General features: G+C 39.1%; 1 protein-coding gene across 1 annotated transcript; it reads left to right on the plus strand.

The window, feature by feature from the left end:
- The first annotated feature begins 4,426 nt into the window (after positions 1-4,426).
- On the plus strand, positions 4,427-4,798 carry LOC131679441 (CCHC-type zinc finger nucleic acid binding protein-like). Its single transcript, XM_058960171.1, has one exon. The coding sequence runs from the start codon at positions 4,427-4,429 to the stop codon at positions 4,796-4,798; it is 372 nt and encodes a 123-aa protein (XP_058816154.1).
- Positions 4,799-15,848: the final 11,050 nt, after the last annotated feature.

Genomic DNA, 15,848 nt, shown 5'->3' on the forward strand with positions numbered 1-15,848 from the left:
CAAGATTTCAGCTATACAAAAAATATTCGAACTCTTCCGATCTTGTCCGATCCACCAATCCCAAGCATTTTGAAAATATTGCAATTTTTACTAATTTGAGGTACACCGAAATGCTGTAGGACCAAATATTATGTTTGCCAAAATGTATCTCTATGAAAGTATGCACAGGCGTCCCTTTTCTTCTCCCTTTCCCACTGATCAAATGTTTATGCAACTGGAAAAACAAATGTATTCACAAAGATCACCTAGAAATTACTAGTATTCGAAAGGATATAGAAAATTGGCCTCTGCACTGGTAGGTGGGTAGATGCCAAATTGTTCCAAAAACGAGTAATTGTGTATTTTTAGTTCATATTAAGGCATAATAACAACAATTGCAGCAGCAAATAATTTTGGCCAGGATTCGACCCCAATTACTCCTCTGTGCGACGTCTCTATCTACACCGAAGAGACTAAGAGCTTCACCAGGCGAGACCAGGAGGTTCCAAGAAGCACGAGGAGACTTGCGGCGTAATGGCAGGCGTAGCGAACGAAGCAACCACCAACGTGGTTGAAAACACCAAATGGGAAGTCGTCGGCAGCACCAAACGGAGGGCGAACAACAAGGATAGGTCCGAAAAGCGAAAGCTTTTCAAGGGACGAAACAAAGGTGAAGCTCTCATAGTCAAAGCAAACGATGACTCATACGAGAAGGTACTGCGCGCAATGAGGACAAACCCGGTACTCAAGGAGCTGGGTTCAGACGTCAAGAAAATTAGGCGCACCCGTACCGGAGAGATGATTCTGGAACTGAAAAAGGATCCGAAGTCAAGCAGCTCTACTTATAAGTAGCTCACCGAGAAAGCTATAGGCGAAGCGGTGAAAGTGAGAGCCCTGTGCCCGGAGGCCAGTGGCGTAGCCAAGGGGGGGTTTTGGGGGTTAAAACCCCCTCCAAACCAAAATATTTGAATTGAAGAAAAAAAAGTTTGATGCTGACTAGTGTATTAAATATTCAAATAATTATTTTCCAGTTTATTATCCGTTCATTACATTGAGAACCTAATCACGGTGTTCCTAAAACCGTTATTAACTAAAAAAAATGACCATAAATTTGGCATACGGCATTCGAAAGAAACAGTATCCAAGCATCTTCTCAGTGAATTTCAAAATGATCCATCGAGGGATTCGAGAGATATGGCGATTTGAAGTTTTATGATACGTTTCATAAGGCTACCAGCAAACACCCACGGGTTTGGTCCAATCTCCATAAACAAAAAAAATATTTGTCTACTTATTTAGTACATGGCATTCGAAAGATATAGTAATCAAGTATATCGCTTGCAAGTTTGAAAATATTTCATTGACGGAATCGAAAGTTATAACGGTTTGGATGTGGTATGCGGTCATAGATGGGTTTTCTACCAGACTTCAAGCGTGAATCCATGTTTGTCCAGTGACTATTTAGATCGTTTATACGTGTCGCGGTTTTTGAATGAAAACCTTACCATTTAATTACATAAATATAATGTACAAAAGGTGTTATTTATATGGTGCACTGAAAAATATGAAAATAGGGTTGTCTACCAAACGTTAAATATAATGTGTAAATTAAAAAAATAGATGAAAGTTGGAATGTTTACTTTAAAAGGCCATATCTCAATGGTATGTTGACTGATTCTAATTATTTTTTCATTATTGAACAGGTAGACGTTTCATCGTTAATTTTCATCAAGAAGAATATAAAATAGAGTTGTCTACGTAAATAAATAGACAATATAATTGGTCTCAACTATATGTATTATAATTATTTAGTGATTATTTTTGTATTAAAAATAGCGGCCTATCAATTTTTATATACTAGTTGATTGCAATTGCTGTTTACTACAAATTATGGATATATGAAATGTTAAAACTAACACAGTCGTGATTCGCTGGTCGCTCAATTTTTAACAGGAGCCGCTTTTCAGTTGTACCTCCGCTAGTTGGTTCATTGTCGACATCTGAATGTCAAATTCTCATGTTAAATTCAATTCGACAATAAAACTGACAATAGTTAGAGATATGAGAACTTGTACTAATAACATCCCCTTTGATCCCCCTACTAATAACATCCCCCAGTTTTAACATCTGTTAACCCAACCAGCGAATCACAATTGTACAAAATTTCCAACAAAAACCGTATCATAACATAAATTGATCTGAATCAGCAAATACCTTCATATTTTTGTATATATATATTGAATTTATGGTTTTATTTTTCCATGATTTGTAGTTTGCGTTTGTTGCATTCAACTAATGTATAGAAATTGATAGGTCGTCGCTTTGAATATAAAGATATTTACTAAATAGTGATAATACAAATAGTTGAGGATATTTAAGTTGTCTATTGTTTGAAGTAGCCAACTCTATTTTATATTCTTCTTGATGAAAATTAACGATGAAACGTCTACCTGTTCAATAATGAAAAAATAATTAGAATCAGTCAACATACCATTGAGATATGGCCTTTTGAAGTACATTCCAACTTTCATTTTTTTTTAAATTACACATTATATTTAAAGTTTGGTAGACAACCCTATTTTCATATTTGTTCAGTGCACCATATAAATAACACCATTTGTACATTATATTTATGTAATTAAATCGCAAGGGTTTCGATTCCGTCAATGAAATATTTTCAAACTTGCAAGGGATATACTTGATTACTATATCTTTCGAATGCCATGTACTAAATAAGTAGACAAATATTTTTTTGTTTATAGAGATTGGACCAAACCCGTGGGTGTTTGCTGGTAGCCTTATGAAACGTATTATAAAACTTCAAATCGCCATATCTCTCGAATCCCTCGATGGATCATTTTGAGATTCACTGAGAAGATGCTTGGATACTGTATCTTTCGAATGCCGTACGCCAAATTTATGGTCATTTTTTTTAGTTAATAACGATTTTAGGAACACCGTGTAATATTTTAAACGTTATGGCGACTTTTTGTAAATTGTGAGAATGGTATCTTGTAACTAATATTTTCTAATATTTTAGTGAGGATCCTATAGTTGATAAATCATGTAAATATCAAGCAAAATAGCTCAATGAAAACGCCTACATAGAAACTAACGAAAAATGGCGTTTACGTTTGTCTCTAACCGGTCAGAATCGGTTTTTATGTGCATTTGATTTTATTGGGTTATCACTTATATAAAGTGCCACTAGCTAGGATTGGTAATAAAAAAATGGAAAAATTTTCACGCTTTTCGCTATTTATGGTGTACATTTGGGTATCGAATTGAATGGCGCCAAGATTCCATAATTTGGAAACCATCAGCTTTTGGAGGTTTAGTATTTAGGAGCATAATTTTGTTGATTAATTTTTCCAGTTGGATGCATTACTAATTCCAATCAAATTTAGTTCGAAACTTAGTGTCTTCAGCAAAGTTTTCAAGAATATTATTACAAATAGCTTGGTTCAAGATATGAATGCAACCCGTATTTGTGCGTTATAGGCCATATTGCACTACGAATTCCCTTACTAACGGTTATAGGCGGCAACAAAGAATTTGAAAGAACACCTTGTAGATGACGTTTACTATCCTAGTATGCAAAAGTGACTTCAACGCCACTTTGGTCAAATTTAACTTTTTCATATTTTTAAGTTCACTACGAAAATTCACATTTTTCAGTGCAAACGACTTCAAATAAAAATAAAAAATAACCTGTTGAGATGCGAAAAGCAAAGTGGCCTATCAGGATGTTTATGTCACCGATGACGAGCTTAACATTCCGCCATAGGCAGCTATCATAGACATGCTCCAGCTGCGCATAAAATGCATCCTTTTCGGCTTCGTGAGGTCAGTGCACATTAATAATGCTCTAGTCGAAGAAATGGCCTTTGATCCACACTACACACATCCTTTCGCCTGCCACTTGATCACGCGTTGCCCAGCTCTTGTGCCGTCGCTCGATCCCCGCATTTCCACACCTTCTGCTCCGTCAATCAAAGCTCTTCCAATGTTACGGTTTCGAAGTTGCGAGTTTTCAGCTCATCCTTTTCTGCTTGATTGTTAGTAAAGTGGTGTTTTTGGGCCACTCGTTGAACTTGACCTATCGTGTCTCGTAGCCCGTCACCCAACATAACTGACACCTGCGACAGGTATTCTGCCTACGGTAGGGTTATAGCGCCCATGCCCGCTCACACCACCCCATTTCGCTATTACTGCAGAACGCGGTAGTACCCAGTCGATCGCGGCCTACAGATTAAATGTCATCAATAGACCCGCAAACATTTTTGAAAAAATCTAAGATTTTCGTCAAAACCCCCTCCAAACCAAATTTCTGGCTACGCCACTGCCGGAGGCAACCATCCAATGTAAGGACCTGGATGAGATATCCTTGGAAGAATAGCTAAGAGAAGCTCTGGAAAAACAGGGCGAACTTGGAGAAGTGCAGATGATGATCCGTTTGAGGAAGGGACCTTCCGGCACGCAAGCGGCTTCGGTTAGGCTTCCAGTCGAAGCAGCAAACAAGGCACTTAAAATTGGGAAGATCAAAGTTGGCTGGTCGGTATGTCCATTGAGCGTCTCCCAGCGACCGGAAGTGTGCTTCAAGTGTCAAGAGTTCAGCCACCTGGCGAGAAATTGCAGTGGACCTGACAGGAACAAATTATGCAGAAGGTGCGGGGAAGAAGGCCACATGGCGAAAGACTGCCGGCAGGCTCCGAGATGTCTGATCTGTGCAACCGAAGAAGGTAACAACCACGTTACAGGAGGCCCACGATGCCCGGCCTTCAAACAGGCGACTGCAACAAAATCACAGTGGAGCTAACGCAAATCAACCTCAACCACTGCGACACATCACAACATTTGCTGCGGCAATCTGTAGAGGAGTCTAAATGCGATATAGCCATCATTTCGGAGCCTTACCGTATCCCGGCCAGCGACGGAAACTGGATAGCAGATAACGCAAAATCAACGGCGATTTGGACGACGGGGAGATATCCATTTCAGGAAGTGGTCTATCGTGCAGATGAAGGTTTCGTAATCGCCAAAATCAACAGAGTCTTCTTCTGTAGCTGCTATGCACCCCCGCGGTGGACGACCGATCGATTCACAGAAATGCTCGACAAGCTGACAGAGGAGCTCATCGATCGGAGACCTGTCGTTATAGCCGGCGACTTCAACGCTTGGGCAGTAGAATTGGGCAGCCGATTCACTAACTCAAGGGGGAGTAGTCTACTCGAGGCCTTTGCAAAGCTGAACATAGATGTTGCAAACGATGGTACAACCAGCACTTTCCGCCGCGACGGCCGACATTCAGTTATTGACGTTACCTTATGCAGCCCAGGGCTGGTTGGAAGTTTAAATTGGAGAGTGTGCGAGGGGTACACCCACAGCGACTACCAAGCGATCCGGTACACTATCGGAAGCGCGTATGATCCAATCAAACGAGCGGAGGTGGAAAACAACGAAGTTCGACAAGGGAGTCTTCATCGAAGCGTTGAGGCTTGAGTGCAATCACATTGACTTCAGTGCATATGAAGTGACAACGGCATTAGCAAGAGCGTGCGATGCAACCATGCCAAGAGAAGGTAAACCAAGGTACACTCGCCGCCTAGCCTTCTGGTGGAATTCGGCGATTGCCGACCTACGTGCATGCTGCCACCGAGCCCGGAGGAAGAAGCAGAGAGCCCGAAACCTCGCAGAAAGAGATGCGTATAAGGCGGCAAGAGCCCCACTTAACAATGAAATCAAGCTCAGTAAGAAAGCCTGCCTAGAAGAGCTTTATCGCAACGCCAATTCGAACCCGCGAGGCGACGCCTATCGAGCTACCATGGCGAAGATAAGAGGACCGGCAGTGCCACCGGATAGGTGCCCGGAGAGGATGAGAGCCATCGTAGAAGCACTATTTTTTCGCAGCATGGACCGACAGCCTGGCCGCCCACGCCATACGGGACGCAGTATGACTACAAAGAAGAAGCTCGAGTAACCAACGAGAAGCTGATGGTGGTGGCAAAAGCCTTGAGAACCAAAAAGGCCCCGGGACCAGACGGTATTCCCAACGTGGCTGTGAAAGCAGCAATCCTATCGAATCCGGATATGTTTAGGAGTGCGTTGCAAAAGTGCATCAACGATGGTGACTTCCCCGACATCTGGAAGCGACAAAAGCTGGTGCTTTTACCGAAGCCAGGAAAGCCCTCTGGAGATGCTTCAGCTTACAGGCCGATATGCCTGTTGGATACAGTCGGCAAAGTGCTTGAAAGAGTAATCCTTAACTGGCTTACAACATACACAGAGGGAGAGAATGGACTATCCAATATGCAGTTCGGTTTCCGGAAAGGTAGATCCACTGTGGACGCCATACGAACGGTCGTGCAAACTATGGAGGCTGCACAGAAGCAAAAGAGAAGAGGAAACCGCTGCTGCGGAGTGGTTACACTGGACGTAAAAATGCCTTCAACAGTGCTAGCTGGGCTGCAATCGCCGATTCGCTGCACAGACTGAAAGTTCCCGAGTACCTCTGTAGGATCCTGAGGAGCTACTTCCAGAACCGGCAACTGATCTACGAAACTGACGCCGGAAAAGAAGTGTAACCGTAACAGCGGGCGTTCTATAGGGTTCCATTCTCGGTCCAACTCTCTGGAATGCTATGTACGACGGAGTGCTGAAGCTGAGCCTCCCCAGGGGCGTGAAGATTGTCGGTTTTGCGGACGACGTGGTGCTCCTAGTGACCGGCGAATCACTTGAGGAAGTGGAAGTACTCGCAACGGAGGCAATAGACGTTGTGGAAGACTGGATGCGCGAGAAGAAGCTGACGTTAGCTCACCACAAAACTGAAATGGTTCTGATAAGCAACCGAAAGGCAGTGCAACAGGCAAGAATTGCGGTCGAAGATTGTATCATCGACTCAAAGCGGGAAGCTAAATAACTGGGAGTGATGATAGACGACCGGCTAAGCTTTAATAGCCACATCGACCATGCATGCGGGAGAGCCGTAAAAGTGATCTCGGCACTATCTCAACAACTCGGCGATCAGCAGCAGTAAAAATCGGCTAGTGGCGAGTGTTTCCACATCGGTGCTCAGATATGCAGGACCTGCTTGGGTGACGGCACTGCAGACGAAGAGGAACACATCTCGGCTGAACAGCACGTTTAGGCTGATGGCCATACGGGTGTCTAGCGCGTATCGAACTATCTCGTCAGAGGCAGCCTACGTGATAGGTGGTACGATTCCCATAAACCTCCTACTCGAAGAAGATAGCGAGTGTTATACGGATCGAGGCACGAGAGGAGTCCGAGCTGACACCTTAATCAAGTGGCAGCATCAGTGGGATAACGCCGTTAACGGTAGATGGACCCATCGACTAATTCCACGCTTGTCGGTCTGGGTGAACAGAGCGCACGGGGAGGTGAACTTCCACATGACGCAGTTCTTGTCTGGTCATGGCTGTTCCAAAAAGTATCTGAACAGGTTCGGCCACGCGAGTTCGCCGTTCTGCATTGTGTGCGGTGATGCAGAGAAGACGCCTGAGCATGTGGTCCTCGAATGCCCGCGATTCGAGCACAAGCAAAAAATTTTCGCTGTTTATAGCGTACGAACAATCAGGGTATTTGAGCAACGCTTTCCCCAAGAATCGACGATGCCTTGCAGGTTGTCTACTGATCACTCTAGCGAGTATCTCTCCTGTGCACTACATGTCCAAAAGCCTTGCGACGAAAGCGTGCATGTATAGTCCATTCATGCTTCAGGGCCATTTTCCATTTTCTTTTCTTTTTCTTAGTATTTAGTAGTAAATAATTAGTAGTAGTTTGACAGAATTTATATTTAGTCATCTTCGACTGATCTGTGATCGGCGTCTATTCCGAAGTCTTCCATGAAGCCAAGAAGCATGTGATTATGGTTTCGTTTCTTCGTACACTGTATCGTATCGTATTTTCGAGTGCATCTCCATGCTTCAATTTATTTTTTTAGTCTGATTACCCGCAAGTGGTATTGTCATAAGACAATGCACAGTGGTCCAGATCGCTAATTTAGGAGGAATTTTTACTTTCTGACAAACCTGTATAATTTAGCCGTATCATGTCTTAGGATGAATTTGTGTACTTTAGAAGATGCTTCTTTTTATTGGAATAGTTATTAGGGTGGTTCTAATTTATCTAAAATACGAAAATAAACTTTTTACTGATGAAAGATAGAGCTCCACAGTCTTCCACAAAGTTGTAAAGTAACTTATTTTGAATAAATTTGTTGAACATATTAAATCTCTATCTCTTTTAGTTTTTGTTATACAAGAAATTAAAAAAAAAAGATTAGGGTGTTCCTGAAAAAAACGTTTTTTTTTTAGTATAACTTTCGTATCTTTTACTTTTTGTTAACACAACCTTTGAACAGCTTATTGAAAACTTCAAGCCGAGTATTTTTCTCCAAGACACCGAAGGTCTAACTTTTTTCTTTAAAAAGTTATGGACACTTTTCGTTAAAAAAATAGCTTATTTCAAGGCTCAATATCGCTGATGCGGGCACCTAAAATTGAATTCTGTTTCCACCACATGAAAGACCATACTTATTAGTATATTTGAGCAAAAATTGGCGAATACGATATTTTTTTAAAATTTGCAATTTAGATTTAAAGTTTGTAGTTTTGCAGGTTCAACGCATTAAAGCATTTACACACATATCGTTGTATTATGAAAAAAGCCACTTTCAAATATCATTCTCTCATCGCAGCAAGCTTTGCATAAGTGAAACGACTGTCAAAAAAGGTTTCTGATTTTATTCGTTTTAAATAAAACTAGTAAATATGGATATTAGTCGAAGAGAGTTGGCGAATTTGCTTATTGCTGGTAAAAAGACAGATGAACTGCTTAAGTTCATTACAAGTAGTAATCCAAATGTAAAATTGAGACTTGTTAGTGCTCGGAAGAAAATAAAAATCTTCATGTTGGAATTTAGAAGGTTGTGGATTCGGAGTAAGCGCACGCAAATTCGGTTTGAGCTGGAAAATTTTGTGTGGCTTGAAGGAAAGCTAAGATTCGAAGTCGAAGGTAAAGGTAAAGGCCGAAAGAGGAAACCATTTTCCGAAATATGTCGCAGAGCCAAAATAAAAAGATTAGGAAAGTTGCGCGATAAGTATTCCACGGAAGAACTTGGTTTAGCGTCAGCCGTCAACGCTAATTCTACTGGTTTCCGTTTAGTTGGCAGACAAATCGAACGATTGTCGAAAAGTCCCGTCAGATCTACCGTAGAGAATTTAGGATCTATGGCTGTCCCGATTGCAGAAGCGTTTACTGCGGAGGAGGCACTTAGATTTATTTGTGAAAATGATTTTTCTAAGGCGCAGTACCAAAACATACGCAGCTCAGTTATGCAGAAGGGTTTGGACATTTATCCCGCGTATAATAAAATAGTAGAAGAAAAGAAACTATGCTATCCGATCGGTATGTACTATTCTCAAAGATTCGTCCCTGAATCAACAATTTTTTTCAGGAATTTCTGTTCAGCCTTCTTGTGCGTATGTTCCCCTTCAAGCTCTTGTTAACCATACCGTGGAACGACTCATCTCGTTTCTGAATATTGGAGTTACCACTGCATCCTGAGGATAATACGTTTGTTATCTTTAAGTGGGGCTGCGATGGAAGCAGCAACCATTCCCGGTAGGCAACATTATTTTTCTTCTAAACTTTGACTGACAGTCTCTTTTCCACTTGAACATAGATACAAGCAAATGTGCGTTGACGAAGATGAAAATGGAGAACTATTCGAGTATAACGATTCGCATATATTTGCTCTATCTATAGTACCTTTACGTGTAGTTAGTCGCCGGAAAGATGAGTCAAGAGATTGCATTCTTTGGAATAATGATTTTCCATCTTCAGTATCCCTGTGCCGACCAGTAAAATTAATTTTCAAGAAGGAAAATCCTGAACTAACAAAGAATGAAGTTGCCGCGATGAACAAGCAAATCGATGAATTAGTCCCGACTATAGTAAATGTCAATATGCGCAAGATTCCGATTAGTTCAAGCTTCATATTTTCCATGGTTGATACGAAGGTAGTGAATGACGTAACAGGCACACCGTCTCAAGCGTGTTATATATGCAAACGCTCCGGAAAGCGATTGAATGATCCTTTACTGGAAGCCAGCGATCCACCGGATAGTTTATATGTTTTTTCACCTTTACATGCATTAATACGAGCAATGGAGTTACTATTGAATATTGCTTACCGTTTAGCTCTAGCAAAACCGCGTTGGCGCGTAGGCAAAAATACCAGCGAGCTTAAGGAACGACAAATAAAAATTCGACAAGCGTTACGTGACCGTTTAGGTCTTCGTATTAGCGAACCTTTGCCAGGTGGCGGAAATTCTAACGATGGTAACACAGCTCGAAAATTTTTCAGAAACCGAGATGTCGTTGCAGAAGAAACCGGGTTGGACGAAATGTTGCTAGAACGTATGTATGTGCTATTAACAATCATCAACAGCAAATTGGGAATTAACGCGGATGCTTACCGGAGTTACGCCGAAGATACACGATTGCTTTATGTACGCCTGTATGGTTGGTACGCTCTCTCACCAACCGTGCATAAACTCCTGGTCCATGGAGGAAGCATTATTCAACATAACATGCTGCCAGTAGGTATGTGCAGTGAAGAAGTTCAAGAAACCAGGAATAAAAGTATTCGCAGATTCCGAGAATTCCACGCACGCAAATTCGATCGACTCGTCAATCTTGATGACGTTTTCAAGAGACTTCTTGTTTCATCAGATCCTATAATTTCTCTTAAATGTAAACGTCGAATTCAACGAGCACCGCTGGATATACCTTAAAATGCAATGCATCTACTTTTGAATTAATTGACATTGAATAAATTCTCCTTATATAAATCATAAATTGTTGTCATAGCCAAATTATTTTTAATGAACACATTCTGTATTGTTGATATGTAAGCAAAACAGAAAAGGAAATACAAAGGCTTTAGGCAATTTCTTTTATGTCGCTATGCGATAAAATTTAAAACTTTGGTTAGTAAATTTAAAATTACATGCTTAAAAAAAATAATATTTTCCAATTTTTGCTCAAATATACATAAAAGTATGTTCTTTTCTATGGTTCAATCCGAACTTACTTTTATTTGCCCCAATCAGAGATAATGACATTTGAAAAAGGGCTATTTATGAGCGAAAAGTTTCCATAACTTTTGAAAGTATAAAGTTAGACTTTCAGAGTTATGAAAAAACGTGGATTGAAGTTTTCTAAAAGCTGTTCAAAGGTTGTTTTAACAAAATATAAAATTTCTTTCGAACATTAACAAGTCTCAATTTTACATTTGGATTACTACTTGTAATGAACTTAAGCAGTTCATCTGTCTTTTTACCAGCAATAAGCAAATTCGCCAACTCTCTTCGACTAATATCCATATTTACTAGTTTTATTTAAAACGAATAAAATCAGAAACCTTTTTTGACAGTCGTTTCACTTATGCAAAGCTTGCTGCGATGAGAGAATGATATTTGAAAGTGGCTTTTTTCATAATACAACGATATGTGTGTAAATACTTTAATGCGTTGAACCTGCAAAACTACAAACTTTAAATCTAAATTGCAAATTTTAAAAAAATATCGTATTCGCCAATTTTTGCTCAAATATACTAATAAGTATGGTCTTTCATGTGGTGGAAACAGAATTCAATTTTAGGTGCCCGCATCAGCGATATTGAGCCTTGAAATAGGCTATTTTTTCACGAAAAGTGTCCATAACTTTTTAAAGAAAAAAGTTAGACCTTCGGTGTCTTGGAGAAAAATACTCGGCTTGAAGTTTTCAATAAGCTGTTCAAAGGTTGTGTTAACAAAAAGTAAAAGATACGAAAGTTATACTAAAAAAACGTTTTTTTCAGGAACACCCTAATCTTTTTTTTTAAATTTCTTGTATAACAAAAACTAAAAGAGATAGAGCTTTAATATGTTCAACAAATTTATTCAAAATAAGTTACTTTACAACTTTGTGGAAGACTGTGGAGCTCTATCTTTCATCAGTAAAAAGTTTATTTTCGTATTTTAGATAAATTAGAACCACCCTAATAACTATTCCAATAAAAAGAAGCATCTTCTAAAGTACACAAATTCATCCTAAGACATGATACGGCTAAATTATACAGGTTTGTCAGAAAGTAAAAATTCCTCCTAAATTAGCGATCTGGACCACTGTGCAATGGTCCGTCGTTTGTCTTTTCGTAACCCGCTGTGGTAATCACTGACAAAACATTTTGTCAATGGGCGTGGTTTGCTAAACAGAACACGGAAGCGTACCTTATAGGCGATATTAAGGCGCGTTATGTCTCGATAATTATCACAGCCAAGTCTGTAGATAAGCCATATGAGGCCATCCAACCATTCCGAATGCATTTTTTTTTCATCCAGCATCATGATCACGTGGTGGATCACTTCGTGCCGCTTTTCACACAGCCTCCAATATGCTAGTTCATAATTCTCAAGCATTATGCGCCCCTGTCATGATCGTTTTTTTTTCAACGGCTCTCAGCTCACTACACTATTTCGGCAGGCTTGAAATTTTAGAGTTGTTCCAAAACTACGAGTACGCAATTACCTTCTCGCTTGTTTTCGAATGGATAGCTCGACCCTACTACCTACGTATTCCGCTGGTCCTGTACATCGAACCAGTTTCCTCGTGTGTTATCCGATAGTCATGTGACTGCTGAACAGATCGCCTTATGAACTTAGTGCTACGTTTTGATGAGGCAATCGCGTGTTGGTCGTTCCTCAGATGTTCAGATGTTTCAGAAGCATTTTTTGTGTGATTAAAACTTCTAGCTTCAATGTATAGGTTATACGCTAGGGAAAAAACCCCAATAGTTATGGTAGCAGATATTATCAAGATTTATTCCATTTTTATTAGATCACACTCAAATAAAAACATAACAAATTAACAAGAAAACTATAAACTGAATAAAGCCGTTTTTTTTCAAAAGTGCATCCCAAAACCATATAACCAACCATATTTTCATATTTCTCATTGATATAATGAAGAGTTCTTGCATTTTTCTTTTTTCCGTTCAACAGCATTAAATTAGATAGAGATTACTTTGTAGATAAAGTTATGAAAACTTAGTAGCGATAGTAATCAAGTGAGACCAAGGATTTAGAATATACAAATCGGAAAACAAGAAGTGAAAGGGTCATTAGGAACAGGTTTAAAATCATCCGGACTAAGCTTTTATCTTCTGCTGGTAGGAGTTGCGCTGCTACAGAGTTACTACGAATTGTTCAAATCTACCAACATGTCTCACGGCAACAGCAGAGTCGTCCCTCTTTACCATGAGAACCGACATACTTCCTATCTGTATATTCCAAATCTTTTCATAACAATTTTTTTTATAATTTTGCCTACTTAGTAGTCTCTAGCTAATTTAATGTCGTCAAAAGGAAAAAAAGGTAGAAATAGAACAAGTTGTTCTCGAAACTAATAACACCTATATAATTTCTAAAGTTTTTCTAACATTATATTACTGTTAAGTATCAGAAGAAAGTTGAAAGTTTCTTTTGTTATCGCTTTCCATGTAATACCTTCTGGAATCACCATATATGCTTTTACAGACTGCATTAATCATTCGCAATATGAAGTTTGAAATTTCTAGGCAAAGCAAAACATGAAATTGATCACCAGCACTCTTGTATTTTAAAGTCGGTAACCGAATCTTTGCTGCAGTTACCGCTTCCTCTCAGCAACCTTATCTTGTTATCGATAGAGATTCCTGGTTTCAACGAACTTGTGCCAACTGTAGATTTTATCGATCCGTTCTAAGATTACATGGTTTGCTTAAACAAAATGAGATATACAGTAAGTTGCACATTAGACTGGTTCAATTTTTGACTTCTAGCTCCACCAGGCTCTACTGATTCCTTTTATGGCCCTTAGTAATTGTGCAAATTTTGGTACCGATCGGTTGTGTCTGCGGACCCTCCAAAAATTTCAAAGTTTAATTGGAAGTTTGCATGGAAAAACGGTTAACATCGAAAATAAATTCTTAAAAAATCACCTCATCAATCAATTAATCGGAACACTATTTATTTTTAAAGGTATTCTTCTACTGAACACATTCTGGGAACATTGAAAGTTTATGAAAATTCATTGAGAAAAGTTATTAACTAAAGAAGCAGCATGACTTCAAAACAAGTGGATTTTATTATTAACCATAGCAACCATGTTTGAATAGCTGCATCTGCCATATGAGAGCGGTGGGTGGCAAGTCCAGTTTACACTTGTATAACGATGGAGCTATTCAAACAGGGTTACTATGATTAATAATAAAATCCACTTGTTTTGAAGTCACACTGCTTCTTTAGTTAATAACTTTTCTCAGTGAATTTTTATAAACTTACAATGTTCCCCGAATGTGTTCAGTAGAAGAATATCTTTAGAAATAAATAGTGTTCCGATTAATTGATTGATAAGGTGATTTTTTAAGAATTTATTTTCAATGTTAACCGATTTCCCATACAAACTTCCAATTAAACTTTGAAATTTTTGGAGGGTCCGTAGACACAACCGATCGGTACCAAAATTTGCACAATTACTAAGGGCCATAAAAGGAATCAGTAGAGCCTGGTGGAGCTAAAAGTCAAAAATTGAACCAGTCTATTGCACATGTTTCTCGTATGCCTTCAACATTATAATCATACTTATTAATATTTTTGAAAAAATGCGGAATATTAGAGGGAGCTATGCCCCCCGTGCGAACGCCAATGCACAGTGTTTCAAAACGCCGTTTTCACGATCAAAATTCAACAACTCCTGAACCGTTGGATTTGGAGATTGGGTTTCTTGGAAAAAGTTTCTGAATATAAAAAGATGTATTTTTTTTTTATATAATAAGTTAAGTGATTATTTCACCTAAAAGTGAGATAGAAAATTTAGAAGCTTACTTTCTTAAACAAAGTTCTATAAAATGCTGTTGTGAAGAACTTTGCTGAAGATACTAAAGCTCTATATAGCAAGGGTAGCGAGATATGGAGGGTTATTTGCGATAGACCCCTTAAAAACAGTTTTTCTAATATAACTTCTCACGATTATTTTTCATATTAAAAGGGTCTTCTACAAAGTTGTTCAGAGCGATAAAATACATATTTTTGGGGAAAACGATAAATCTGAAACTCTTGAAACAAAAAAGTTATTGCCAATTTTCGAATATTTTTAGGTCAACTTAATCCTTCGAAAAAGCCTAATCTCCAAATTCAACGGTTCAGGAGTTATTGAGTTTTGATCATGAAAACGGCGTTTTGAAACACTGTGCAATGAAGATAACCTTGAACGCACTATTATTTGTCACTATACACTGCACGGACTGAAAACAAAACACTTGTGTCTCGACCGAGCGCTCGAAATGAATATTGTTTCTATATATTGTAGCCTTTCATGCATATATTTTTAGTATTTTTGGTTTCTATTGTACTGGTTTTAGAATTGTTTTTACATTCCAAAATTTCATTCAGTTTTCAGCGACTCATCAGAGTAAGTTCATGAATGGCGGGTCCAGGTACCCCCCCCCCCCTGCGGGTACCCCGCCCCCCGAGAAATTTTCTACTTGAGTAATTTTAAATTAGTTCCAATTTTTCAAACCAAATTTGAACATCAGCACTGATTTTCATTACTTGAGGTGATGTTCATTTCAAAATCGAAATATCAGAACTCCCACCCTTCGAAATTGTTTTCTGGATCTGCCATTAAATTTCATTAATTTATTCAATTTTTAAGGCCCTCCCGAAACCAAATCCTGGTGATAATTATTAAGAGATAGTAAACATTAAGAGAAGAACTTACTCGTAAAACTTAATGACAATTCACTGCTATTGAGATTCCAT

This window comes from Topomyia yanbarensis, chromosome 2 (assembly GCF_030247195.1).
Source record: "Topomyia yanbarensis strain Yona2022 chromosome 2, ASM3024719v1, whole genome shotgun sequence".
Lineage (NCBI taxonomy): Eukaryota > Metazoa > Arthropoda > Insecta > Diptera > Culicidae > Topomyia > Topomyia yanbarensis.